Consider the following 13,275-nt stretch of genomic DNA (forward strand, 5'->3'; position numbering starts at 1 on the left):
CTCGGTATTCCCCAGTTTAATTTCCTACTATTCTCCCGTTTTGTTGGTACATTTTCTTTCGAAAATTCCACAAGACACACACACACACACACACTATGGTGGGCCTAGACACTGCCGTGAGCACGGGTGCCAACCATGAGTCCGACCTCCGTCGAAGAAATGTCCCTGATACTAGCAAAGTTCATCTGGACTCCAACCGGACGAATGACGAAGATGTGAAGAAAGCTAGAACACAGGTGAGATAGCCTTCTTGAACATCATCATCCACGCCCTTCTAACCTCCCCTGAACAGTCACCCTCGTTCCTCCATGTGCTGGCTAGCTGGGAGCCGATCATTGCTCCCATCCTCTTGACTGCCCTCGCACTCTTCACCCGCCTGTACCAGATCGGCCGTTCCAACATTGTTACCTGGGACGAGGCCCACTTCGGTAAATTCGGTTCCCACTATCTCAAACGCGAATTCTACTTCGATGTCCACCCGCCTTTGGGGAAGATGCTAGTTGGCCTATCCGGATATCTTGCTGGCTATAATGGGTCTTTTGAATTCAAGTCTGGCGAGAAGTATCCAGAAGATGTGAATTATACCTTTATGCGAGCCTTCAATGCTGCCTTTGGTATAATCTGCATTCCCCTGGCCTACTACACTGCGCGAGAGTTGAACTTCCGTCGGCCCACAGTCTGGCTGATCAGCCTGATGGTGCTGTGTGAGAATTCCTATGCGACAATTTCTCGGTTTATACTTCTCGACTCGATGCTGCTCTGCTTCACATTTACTACGACGATGTGCTGGGCAAGATTTCACCGGTTGCAGCGTGATAGCTTTTCGCTAGAATGGTATGCCTGGCTCTGTTTAACCGGTTTGAGCATTGGGTGTGTCTGTAGTGTCAAATGGGTCGGTTTCTTTTGCACTGCTCTTGTCGGTCTCTATACTATTGATGACCTGTGGAATAAATTTGGCGACCTAAAGATGCCACGGGTGAGTACCTGCTATCAGCCCCCCTTGCCTAGAAGTTGATCGCCGATTAGCTGGCTAATGCGGACGTGTTTGGACAGGCTGTACTTGCAAAGCACTTGGTTGCTCGTGTTGTCGGATTGATTGTTATTCCGATCTTGGTCTACATGTTTTTTTTTTATCTGCACTTCTTAGTGCTGGCGAACAGTGGTCCAGGTGATGCCCAGATGAGCTCGCTTTTTCAAGCCAACCTACAAGGCACTGAAGTTGGTAGAGATAGCCCTCTTGAACTCGCAATTGGGTCGCGTGTCACACTTAAAAATATGGGATACGGAGGAGGGCTTCTGCACTCTCACGTTCAAACTTACCCGGAGGGATCTATGCAGCAGCAGGTCACCTGCTACCACCACAAAGATGCCAACAATGACTGGTTCATCTACCCCAATCGACAGGAGCCGGACTACGATGCCACTGCTGATCTGCGGTTCGTTGGTGATGGCGATGTCATTCGGTTGATTCACGGACAGACAGGTCGTAACCTGCATTCCCACGCTATCCCAGCACCAATCACCAAATCACACCACGAAGTGTCATCTTACGGAAATATCACCATCGGAGACGACAAAGACCACTGGAAAGTGGAGGTAGTCGATGATGTTGCATCTCGGGACCGATCTAGGATCCGGACACTTACAACAGCATTCCGACTCCGCCATCCTGTCCTGGGCTGCTATCTACGGGCAGGAAATGTCAATCTACCTCAATGGGGCTTCAAGCAGATTGAAACAACGTGTACCAAGGAAAACAAACCCGGCGATGTGTATACTCACTGGAATGTTGAGTCTCACACCAACGACCGTTGTAAGCTTATCCTTTTGCCAAACACTTGATATTGATGAGCCCAATCAGACTTATTGACCTATCCACAGTGCCCCCTGGTGACCCTGGCTCCTATAAATCGCCCTTCTTGAAGGACTTCATCCACCTGAATGTGGCCATGATGACCTCTAACAATGCTCTGGTTCCCGATCCTGACAAGCAAGATGACTTGGCTTCCAAGTTTTGGCAATGGCCGATTCTCAATGTCGGCTTGCGCATGTGTTCTTGGGATGATAGCGTTGTCAAATACTATCTGCTAGGAAACCCCCTAGTCTATTGGGGAAGCACTGCCGCTCTTGGTGGATTTGGTCTTCTTTTCATTTGGTACCTTCTGCGCTGGCAAAGGGGGTACAATGATCTCAGCAACGAGGAAATTAGTCACATCCACTACTCTGGCATATACCCAGTTATCGGATGGGTCTTGCACTATCTTCCCTTTATCATCATGGCCCGCGTCACTTATGTCCATCATTACTATCCGGCTCTCTACTATGCCATCCTGAACTTCGGCTTCTGCGTTGATTGGGTAACACGCAAGATGAACCCCAGATTGTCTGCAGCGGTGTATGCTTTCCTCTACGTGGTTATTGTCGGATTGTTCATTCATTTCCGAGCCATCGTGTTTGGAATGGAGGGTTCTAACCAGCAATGGAGTCACCTCCGCTGGCTACCCGGATGGAAAATGGCGAATGCGAACTAATCATGGATCGCTTGATGACTTGTTCTCGTCCTCTCTGCTTGTTAGCTTGTGTTGACTACCCCAAAGTGGACCTTATATGCCTACAGGTAATTGTATCAACACGGACAATTCAACTTTACTTCTGTATTTGTAAAGAAAAATGCAATGTTATTAGAGATACTAGAGTCCTCATTTCGGTTGTTATAGCCACGCTTAGTGTCTGGTAACAACTTAGTTCAATAGTGATGAAGATGTGTCCGGGCCAGATGTTGCTGACTATTTATTATTACGGGCTGTGGATTTAGCAACATCCCCCGGTCCAACTGTTGCCACCTTTGCGCATAGCATCATCCATTCCCAATGTGACGGTTCTAGGGATGCCCGTGTTTGCTCCTCCTGAGGCTCCGAACCCTTTCACACCGCTCCGCCGATCATTGAGGTCGTATTTTCCCGTTTCAATGTTACGATAGATCCTCTCAGCAACTTCCAGGAACGCTCGTTCAACGCCATCCCCAGATTTGGCGCTCGTTTCAACATAGCGAACCACATTGTTCATGCGGCACCATTCTTCGGCCTCCTCCTGGGTGACCTGCCTTTGATTTGATCCAGAACTGGCCCCCGTCAGATCAGTCTTATTACCGACCAAAACAACAACGATGCCATCTTCTGCAATATGCCGTAGATCCTGCAGCCACTGAGTACAAGATATAAAGGTCGAGTATCTGGATATATCAAAGACTAGGAGAGCGCCAGAGGCACCCCGGAAGTAAGAGCGGGTGATAGACTTGTATGTCTCTTGTCCAGCAGTATCCCACAGGGATAGTTTCATGCGCTTTTGATTGGGGAAACCTTGTGGTTTTCGTGGAGGGGTAGGAAGACCAGAGGTGGTAGACGCTTCTGGAAATGTATCACCCGACGATCCGGGAGAGGGCTCATCAAGTTCTAGCTCTAGTGAAGCTGGAGGACCAACTGGCACAATTCGCGATCCGAACTCGACACCAATGGTCACATCATGAGATGGGGAAAAACGGCCTTCACAAAGTCGGACGGTGAGCTATTGTTCAGTTAGCGTAGGTCCAAGGTCCAAGGCTGATAGCACTTACGCTGGACTTGCCAGTGCCAGAGTCACCAATGCAGACAAGCTTAGCAATATAATCCCATGGCTGTGACATGGAGAGAGTAGAAAAAAATCCAGAATCAGAAATGGGGAAAGAAAGCGAAGGTCAGTTTACCTACGACGTAGGTCGATTTGGAGACCTCGTGGTTATCAGCTGAGTCATCTATCAAGCCTGACGTGCCCGAATGACGCTTTCATCAGCTGCGTGACCTTACAGCCCTTCACTTTATCCCAGGCACCACACACATCCTCTCTCCTAGATTTGGCATATCTCAAACAAATTCAAAGTCTTTCCTCTCTCCCTCTCTTCCCTTTACTCTCTAATATCCGACCGTACTTGATTTCCTCGGCATATTTCCTTTAGTGATCTATCACTGGTCCTGTCCCACTCACCGTACTTTCTTCGTTACGATAACAGGCCATGTTCTCTGAATGTAAGAACTGGAAGATCCTTAGTATTAGAAGACTATATGGCTAACACTTCGCTTTAGATGCCTCCCGATTCCTTGCTCAGTCACAGTCACGAGTAACCTCTCGACCAGATGAGGTTCAAAGAACGGGCCGTAGCCGCCCTGGTCAACATCAAGGCAACCCTCGACACCCTTCATCGCGCTCCTTCTTACGACCTACCGATCCTTATCGACCGGGTGCATCCCAGACAGCTCAATTTCCTTTTGCCCCTCGCAGCTCGGTTCAACAAGCTCCCCTTTTCTTCAGTGCCACTGATGAGTTCCGAGAGGAAGATGACGAAACAGAACGTGAGCGAGAAATAGCTGATTTCTATGCACTCCAACGATCAAGGCGGCATTTTGGCGACAGCAACTTGAAAGAATCTTCAGAACTTGAGGATTCTGAACGTTCAGGTCTTGAGGAAAGCTCACCATATAACGATCGCCCTGGCAAAGGCATCAAGAGCTCATGGCGGGGAGAAGAAGGTGTTTTTGGTGCCCGTCCTTTTCCTATCGAGTCTGTGGCAGAAGCTCCAGAGCACGAACAGGCATCTCGATCCAGCCCAAGCAGTAGCAAAGTTCGAGGCCATTTAGTTGATATCGGTCTGGAGGATTCTTTACGGGCCGATTTTGACGATGATCAGACGTTATCCAGTCCCGGTGCTCACGACCCACCTGTTCAGCGATTCCGAGAACGAGAATTACTGAAGGAGCACTCTGGTACCAGCCAGCATGGATTTACTGGCGAACAGGCTGAGATTTTATCGCAAGACGTTCCACGACCGCCCAGCTCGGCAAGTTCATTTCCAACAACGGTTTCACCGCTAGCCTCAGAAAACACAGTGCACGACGCCTTTTGGGGCCAGTTGTTTTTGATATCTCTCGCGGGATTATTTGCTTCTGCATTTCTCGTATATCTTCACACATCTACCCCATCTGGAGACAAATCAAGATGGGGGGATACAATCTACATGACTGTCCATCGATCGTTCTTCCTCCTCGGGATATATACTATTGTATCGGTTCTTGTGTCCCTTCTTTGGTTGGCGTTACTACGATCCTATGTGCGACTTTTAGTCCATGTGATTCTAGTCGCCGTTCCCATTATATTATACTCTTTCTCCTTATATCCTTTCATCTCAAGTTTCAAGGGACCATGGCATGGCACCAGTATCCAAGACAAGGCGATGAGATGGGGCTCTGCTGTCCCGTTTCTCATAGCTACCATGTGGATCTACAATGTTGTGCGTGGCCGTCAGTCTATAGGGAAGGCCATAGGCATTCTTGAATTTGCCTGTCGAATCTTGGCCGCCAATCCCGAGCTGCTTGCTCTTGGTCTGGGTGCCCTGGTCTGCGTTGTCTCCTGGACGTGGATCTGGATGCTGATGTTCACTCGTGTCTTCTTGGGCGGCCATCTTGTTAGCTCAAGATCGTTCATCATTGACGTGGGTAGCTGGTGGCTCGCTATCTATTTCGTTGTAGTTTATCTATGGTCGATCGGCGTCATCGCAGGCATCCAGCGTGCTGTCACCGCTGCAACAGTGAGCCAGTGGTATTTCCACCGTTTGGCCACACCCGCGCCCACCTCGAGGCAGATTATTCAGGCAGCCATCGTTCATGCCGCCACAACTCTCTTTGGCACGATCTCTTTGTCCAGACTACTCGGGCTACTGGTTCGACTTCCTCTTCTATTACTACCAGGTCGCATCTGCTCGTTGCTTAGCCTCTTCGCCTATTCACTCGTTCCCACCCCAATTACTTACCTGACCAATCCTCTTTCTCTCACCTATGCAGCGATTCATTCGCAGCCTCTTGCCGCCTCCTCCCGGGGTTTGAGCCAAATGACTGTCCTTGCCCCATCGGCGGCCTCCACGTCTTTAAACCCCCGTTCCTATTCTCGGTCCCCCAGGAGCTCTGGGTCTTTACTCTCATACAGGCTGTCTAAATTGATCCTCTACGCTGCCCGTTTCATAATGTCCTTGGCTTTAGGGTTCGGCGGTTGGGTGACTACTGCTCGAAGCCTGACAACGTCGGCATCCGGTGGTACCATTCGTGGCAGTCTTTATGCCTACGTCGTCGGCCTTATTGCTGGAACAATTGGCTGGACCACACTGGGCGCAATGGAAGGTGTGATCGCAGATATTGTAGATGCAGCGGTGATTTGCTGGGCAAGCGAAGTCGGTATTTACGGCAGAGAAGCCCGGTATTGCCGCGAGGCTGGTTGGCTCTTTGGTGACTCGCAGCCTCACCTAGGGCATGAATATCAAGAGGTCTAGGTCGTTTTTTTTGTCGTTCTTTCTTCATCTTATAAGTCCCTAACGCATTCTCTCTCGTGGTTATGACATTTGCAACAATCCTTTGTACCATTGAGCGTTTTAAAACATTCCTATATACTTTAGCGAAATTCCTGACTCTCAAGTAGAAGACTTGACAGGCAAATACATTCTACATTTATATCTCGGTTGTACGCGATTTCAAAGCAGCTAGCTCTCTGGGAAAATAATTTATTCTTTTGCATGTCCCATGGTATATTCGAATTGCAAATAGCTGCATGAAAATCCAGGGCTCGTGGTATCATGAGAAAATATAAAGAGAAAGGCAATGACCTGTGCGGGAAAAAAGACAAGGCCTCCCCTGAGACGCCATATGAAGCATATTCCGAGCGACGAGGGAGAACAAAGGAGAAATTATGAAACATGAATCAGAGACCAAGACGTCCATTCCATTCCACTCGTTCTTTCGAGCACCATTCTTTCAGCAGGGACCAGCCAAACCGAACAACTTCGATGGGCGGGGTAGTGCCACCAAATGGTAGGAAATAGCCTCCAGCATAATCTCCAGCTCTGAGGGATGATCGGCCTCTCTCCGAATAATTTCGAGATCGCTGCGACCAGATCGTGGGGAACTCACGCCCAAGGACATCTTCAGAAAGACCCCGGGTGCCCTCTACCCATAGCCTCTGGGAATCCCTGTAGGACTCAGGAAGACGAGCCTTCAGTTCTGAAAATTCCTTCCTGCTTTTCCTGTTCTCGTCCGACAGGGCTGTGTTTCCATCACTCCCAGGCGTAGGAAACGGGGTGTGCTCCCCAGGAATTGGGCTTATCGCAAGGCGTTCAAGATCGAGAGTGTGAATGGCAGTCCAGGACACAGCCCCAAGGAGCAAACAGAGACTGTTCAATGCCGGATATGGTACACTGTTCTTTCTGACCACACGCCAGTATGGCACAATAGACAGCCATGTCGAGGAATCCCCGACCTGGCGTGACGAAGCTTTGGCCTGGTCGTTCGCTACAAATGCCATAATAAAGGACAACAACGCTTCGATTGCAGTCACAACGGCTAGCTTTTCGTCAGTGACCGAGGTTCCGGTTTTAGAGGTATGCCGCTCTGCGGCATGTTTCAATTCACGCCCGATGCTAGCAAACTTTTGCCACTCATCCCACCATAACTGCCGCTCATTGCGCATACGACCATCTCCCTGTGTCGGAGAAACTTTCAGGGTTGACCCGGGATCAACGGATTGACGTTTGTTGGCGGGATTAGGAGGATTCTTGCCATCGGTCCCATCGGTCTGTCCGAGATCATTTCGACGAGAGGCAGGAGGTTTTACGTCTTTCAGCGGCGTGATGGAAGCTGGTTTGGTTTTGTCATGGGTGATTGAATGAGAGGTCAGGTGTTGCTGAGGAACCGGCGTTCGAGGCTTTTCAGGTAAGGTTTTTGGCTCCCTTGAATGACCAGCTTCAGGGCCAAGAGCTTCGTCAGTCTCATGCTTCTTGCCCTTCGGATCCGCGAATGTGTGCCCACGAGACGAACCAGTATCTCCTCCCCTCTTCCTGGGATGAGAGATATCATCACGATCTGTATCCTGGCTAACCGGTGAATCGGACAGATGGGCTTTCCTTTTACCAGAGAATTTAAGCAGAGCTTCGACACGCTTTCGGTTTGCTCTTCCGTACCGCAGTTTGGTAAGAAGCTGCATCTTTTGTGGGTCGGCACGAGTGTGGTCTCTTGTATGTTCGTGGGTATTGGATTCTTTGGCAGGCAATCCTTTTCCTGCCCGACTATTGCGAGACGGTGAACGGTCCTCAAGGCGAGCCAACTCCCTTTCGATGTCTGGGGGGAGAGTAGGAGACAGCAAGCGCGGAAGTCTAGGGCCACCCGATGTCGGTGGGAGAGTAGGCGAAAGAAGTGCGGGCAGCTTGGGGGAGTGTAATTTGACAGGGCAGGGCTCTCGGTGTGTCTCTTTCTCGGGAGAGAGTCGCAGTTTCTTTATATGATGTGCCTCGGACTTCTTAGTTGTTGAGGGGTTATGGTATTCAAGTTCCGGCCCAGACGGCCGTTTTTGGCCCGCTCTTTCGGGAGAGAGACGCGTATGTGACTTTGGCGGCATTCGAGGCAATTTAGTCTTATCGTTATTCTTGAGGGGTTCTGAAGATATCATCTGTCGTCTTTCCTCGGACTTGGCGGAGCTTGATGCGCCTCGGCTACCCGCTTCGAGGCCAACGGGGGATGCGACAGGGCCACTGGTCTTCTGAGTCTTGTAGTCCTTTAGGCTAATCTTCTTTTTGGCCACTGTTTCCCTTGAACTTTCTCCAACGCTTGGGGCTGTTGATCGATCGGCCATCATGCGCCCTGTTTCGTCTGACCAGTCCCCGACCGCTAGAAGCAATGAGTCTGTGTCGTGGTGTGTCAAGAAGGTCATATATTGTAGTTGCTGCTCCTCCAAGCTGAAGGGTCTGTCATGCCCTACAGCCCAATTGTTGGCGGGCCGGTTCCCCGGGTTAAAGGGCGTTTTGGTCGGAAATGTGAGTAAATATGGAACGGGGGGAGAACGTCGTCCGAGAGGCGCTGTAATCGTTGGTCAAGAACTTCACGGTCCGACGTGGAGGAACTCGCAGCTCGGGGATTTGTAGTGGTTTGGGAATGGCGTTTCTCGTTCACCGACATCGCAGTGCGCAGGGTTTCGCGAATTGTTCTTCCACAAGAGATGCTAGTATGATACGCGCTTCAAGCAATTTGGGCCGAAGTCTATCACCGAGTCCTGTTGCTCGAGTCGGTATGGCGAGTTGCCTGGTGATAGTCAACGCATTGAGTCAAGTGAAGGATAGTGGATGTACAAGATCCGGCCTTGTTCAGGTGCCGAATAATCAGGGCATCCTATCACTATCGCGCGTGGGGGGGTGTTCCCATAACCCTGGGATTTCGAAGCCACGCAATTGGGAGGGAGAACTAAACACAGGGTAACAAAGAAAAAGTGGGATGTGTCACAATGAGAGGGTGACCTCTTTCCATTAAGGAGCGAGAGATGGGAAATGTCCCCGGATAGAATGAAAGAGACCGATGAATTGGAGAAGGTTACGTTAGGTCGGTTACGGTGTTGCTTATCGGCTTATCGTTACCGTATAATTTCATTACATACAGCCCTGGAGGTACTTGTACATCTACTGACGAAGATATATAAAGTCTCGAATACCTATGTACATGCACATATGTATATGTAGGATATATCTGCCTTGTCGGCTTGGTAGGATGCAGGGAATGAATATATAGAAGTTACTCCATGCCAGGGTTGTGTTCTTGAAGCCTCACCATTCAGGAACGGTCATCATCGGCAAACTTCTCACGCCAGAATGCACGGTAATGTTTCTGCTCGCCAACCTTGGAGATCTCATCAACCTCTTGAGGAGTCAGTTTGAATGTAAACGTGCGCAAATAGCCGTTCAGGCGGGATTCTTTGCCACTGGTGGTGATAGCCACACAGCCACGGTCAATAATCCAGCGCAACAAAATCTCGGACTGGCTGACTGCATACTTGGTGGCCAAGGAAGAGAGCAGAGGGTCCAATGGTCCACCCTGGGCCCGGGTGGCAGGGGTGAGACCCCCATAACTAACAGTCTTGATACCTTTACTCTCTTGGTAGGGAACAAGATTGCCACGTTGAAGGTAAGGATGGAACTCAATCTGATTCACAGATGGTACCACTTTAGCGGTCTCGAGAATGGTCTCCAAGTCGCTTTGTAAGAAATTGGACACGCCAATGGATCGGGCTTTCCCAGATGCCTTTACTTGCTCCATTGCAGCCCAGGCAGCTTGAAGTACATCCTTGGACTTTGCGAAGTACGGAGCATGGATCAAGTACCTGCTCCATTGATTAGAAGCAGTCCCCGGGCGAGCCATTACTCACATCACGTTGGAGTTGACTTACAGATCCACATAGTCAAGTTGGAGCTTCTTGAGACTGGTATCAATAGCCTGAGGAATATCGGCAATATTGGTGATGACCTTAGTCGTCACGGTGAGTTTATCTCGAGATACCCCGCTTTCTTTAATTGCCTGCCCCAGTTCCTCCTCGGTTTGGTAGACCTCAGCTCCATCGAGGTGGTAGTATCCTAGCTTCGTTGCCGTCTTGATCGATTCGACCAATTCATGATTGATACCGATGTCAGCGGACTTCTTAAACCACGCGGTACCAGTGCCATATCCAAGCTGTATTTGTTAGAGAACATTGCCCATAGTATCTATGAATGTGGGGTAATGATAGATTACTCACGATAGGGACCGAGGTACCGTCATTGAGATCCAATGTAGGAATAGATGAAATAATGTTTGCCATAATTCCAAGGTGTTCCAAAAGAGTAATATAGGATGATGAAAGGTGTTGTAAGGGGATACTTGGGCCGTGGTACCTTGGGGGAGGAGGGGCTTGTCCACGCTAGACCGTGGACTGGGCAATGATTAATAATGTCAATTATGTCATTTCTAACCTCCCGGGAGCTGCCTCCATACTTCCAGTGGCCACTACTTCACTTGGATCCATATCCCCGAATTACTTGGTCTCTCCCTCTCTCTATGAACTTCCGTCTGCTCGCCGCATGTTCAAGGAATTGGTATATGTTTCCACGCAGCTTTCGGCCACCGTCGGTTCGGAACCGTTTAAACCAAATGGTATCACATCTTTCGACTGCCGGGATCTCCCTTGCTGAGTTACCGAAATCAAATATTTTCACATCTAAATTACCCCATGATCCGGCTTTCGATACACCGGAATTGTCTCATAAGGCCCCAAGGGAAACTTTGGGGCCTCGCATGGTCAATGGAGCTTTGTTCACATATATTCGCCCAGAGCAGACCGCCGAGCCAGAACTACTAGGAGTCAGTTCGAAAGCGATGAATGACTTGGGATTGAAACCAGGCGAGGAACAAACGTCTCAATTCAAGGCACTAGTCTCCGGGAATGAGATTTGGTGGAACGAGGAACAGGGTGGAATCTACCCATGGGCACAGTGTTATGGAGGTCAGTATCCACGTTGTCATGCCTGAGAAACCCAGATGAAACTAACCTGCGTAGGCTGGCAATTGTAAGCTACGGAGGAAGCTAGATGTGACTTACAGCTGACAACATGCAGCGGTTCATGGGCTGGACAGCTTGGAGACGGGGTAAGCTAATGGATTAACATGAGTTCTCAGTTCACTAGAAATACTAATGATTGACAAATTAGCGTGCAATCAGTCTCTTCGAATGCACCAACCCTCAGACAAATACCCGGTATGAGCTGCAACTGAAAGGAGCAGGCAAAACACCCTATTCACGTTTCGCAGACGGCAAAGCTGTCCTCCGGTCAAGTATCCGTGAATATGTGGTCTCAGAAGGTAAGTAAGCCTGCATGAAACCCAAGGATAGACCACTGAAACATTGCTAGCTCTATCTGCCCTCGGTATACCAACCACTCGGGCACTCTCACTCACCTTGATTCCCAATGCCAAGGTATTGCGAGAGCGTCTTGAACCAGGAGCAATTGTTGCTCGTTTTGCTGAAACTTGGTTAAGAATCGGCACCTTTGATCTTCTTCGTGTTCGCGGAGATCGTGAGCTGATCAGGAAGCTTGCGACATATGTTGCAGAAGATGTTTTTAGCGGATGGGAATCCCTTCCTGCCATTGTATCGCTGGGTGACCAGCAGTCTTCCACGCAAATCGATAATCCTCATAGGGGTATCCCCGGCGATCAAGTACAAGAACACCAGGATGTACAAGAAAATCGATTTGCTAGACTGTATCGAGAAATCGCTCGCCGCAATGCTAAGACAGTGGCTGCGTGGCAGGCCTACGGCTTCATGAATGGCGTGCTAAACACAGACAACACATCCATTTATGGCTTATCACTGGACTACGGCCCATTTGCGTTTATGGACAACTTTGATCCCCACTACACACCGAACCACGATGACCATATGCTGCGATACGCCTATCGCAACCAACCCAGCATTATCTGGTGGAATCTGGTCCGACTCGGAGAGTCATTAGGTGAGTTGATTGGGGCCGGAAATCAGGTTGACGAGGAAAGCTTCGTCAATAACGGGGTGACGAAGGAGTTTGAACCGGAACTCATCAAGCGTGCGGAGAAAATTATCGAGCGTGTGGGTGAGGAGTTCAAAGCAGTATTCCTAAACGAATACAAGCGCTTGATGGGCCAAAGGCTAGGACTCAAAACACAGGCCGAGTCAGACTTCCAGATCCTTTTTTCGGATATGCTAGACACACTTGAAGCACTTGAACTGGACTTCAACCACTTCTTCCGCCGGCTCTCAGGGCTGCCTCTATCCAATCTGGAGACTGAAGAAGGCCGAAGGGAAGCAGCCTCGGTCTTCTTCCATGCTGAAGGTTTCGGTGGAATTGGATACACGGAGGCTACAGCTAGAGATCGCATTGCGAAATGGCTGGATATTTGGCGGCTTCGCGTCCTAGAGGACTGGGGCCCCGCAAACGACGAGGAAAGACAAAAGGCCATGAAATCAGTCAACCCGAACGTAAGTATCTGCTGAAATCTTCCTTTTGAAGTCCGGTGCCCATCGACTAACCTATTGATAGTTCGTGCCTCGAGGGTGGATTCTTGACGAGGTCATCGAGCGTGTGGAGCGCAAAGGAGACCGAGATATTCTAGGCCGGGTCATGCATATGTCTTTGAATCCATTCAACGATGAATGGGGTCTTCACAAGGAAGAGGAAGAGCGTTTCTGCGGGGATGTCCCCAAGTACAAAAGGGCTATGATGTGCAGTTGCAGCTCGTAATCAAGCTACGAGCGCTATACCGATCTCAGCTCTCTGGGAGGCGAGTGTATGATATGACTTTTTTAAGGAACCAGAACCGATTGGAGCTAGATAGCACATGCATCGGCTCCCACGAGATAGCCTCGGAGAAT

General features: G+C 49.6%; 6 protein-coding genes across 6 annotated transcripts; 3 read left to right on the top strand and 3 right to left on the bottom strand.

Annotated features, from left to right (window-relative positions):
• Nucleotides 1–95: 95 nt before the first annotated feature.
• On the top strand, nt 96–2,531 carry pmt2 (uncharacterized protein; the record flags this gene model as incomplete). Its single annotated transcript, XM_057186154.1, has 4 exons — nt 96–236; nt 293–976; nt 1,054–1,813; nt 1,882–2,531. 4 exons carry the CDS (start codon nt 96–98, stop codon nt 2,529–2,531), a joined length of 2,235 nt encoding a protein of 744 aa, XP_057042924.1.
• Nucleotides 2,532–2,811: 280 nt separating this feature from the next.
• N7518_005228 (Rab family GTPase) lies at nt 2,812–3,718 on the bottom strand (the record flags this gene model as incomplete). Its single annotated transcript, XM_057186155.1, has 2 exons — nt 3,614–3,718; nt 2,812–3,564 (listed from the first exon to the last, which is right to left on the bottom strand). The coding sequence occupies exons 1-2, from the start codon at nt 3,680–3,682 to the stop codon at nt 2,812–2,814; spliced, it is 822 nt and encodes a 273-aa protein (XP_057042925.1). The 5' UTR covers nt 3,683–3,718.
• Nucleotides 3,719–4,048: 330 nt separating this feature from the next.
• On the top strand, nt 4,049–6,352 carry N7518_005229 (uncharacterized protein; the record flags this gene model as incomplete). The annotated part of the gene is made up of 2 exons (XM_057186156.1): nt 4,049–4,061; nt 4,119–6,352. 2 exons carry the CDS (start codon nt 4,049–4,051, stop codon nt 6,350–6,352), a joined length of 2,247 nt encoding a protein of 748 aa, XP_057042926.1.
• Nucleotides 6,353–6,777: 425 nt separating this feature from the next.
• N7518_005230 (uncharacterized protein) lies at nt 6,778–8,778 on the bottom strand (the record flags this gene model as incomplete). Its single annotated transcript, XM_057186157.1, has 1 exon — nt 6,778–8,778. The coding sequence occupies one exon, from the start codon at nt 8,776–8,778 to the stop codon at nt 6,778–6,780; it is 2,001 nt and encodes a 666-aa protein (XP_057042927.1).
• Nucleotides 8,779–9,668: 890 nt separating this feature from the next.
• On the bottom strand, nt 9,669–10,689 carry N7518_005231 (aldo/keto reductase; the record flags this gene model as incomplete). Its single annotated transcript, XM_057186158.1, has 3 exons — nt 9,669–10,215; nt 10,282–10,562; nt 10,627–10,689. The coding sequence occupies 3 exons, from the start codon at nt 10,687–10,689 to the stop codon at nt 9,669–9,671; spliced, it is 891 nt and encodes a 296-aa protein (XP_057042928.1).
• Nucleotides 10,690–10,925: 236 nt separating this feature from the next.
• On the top strand, nt 10,926–13,144 carry N7518_005232 (uncharacterized protein; the record flags this gene model as incomplete). Its single annotated transcript, XM_057186159.1, has 5 exons — nt 10,926–11,370; nt 11,440–11,513; nt 11,576–11,726; nt 11,777–12,882; nt 12,944–13,144. 5 exons carry the CDS (start codon nt 10,926–10,928, stop codon nt 13,142–13,144), a joined length of 1,977 nt encoding a protein of 658 aa, XP_057042929.1.
• Nucleotides 13,145–13,275: the final 131 nt, after the last annotated feature.

This window comes from Penicillium psychrosexuale (genome assembly GCF_028828465.1).
Source record: "Penicillium psychrosexuale strain IBT 29551 chromosome Unknown utg000003l, whole genome shotgun sequence".
Classification (NCBI taxonomy): Eukaryota; Fungi; Ascomycota; class Eurotiomycetes; order Eurotiales; family Aspergillaceae; genus Penicillium; species Penicillium psychrosexuale.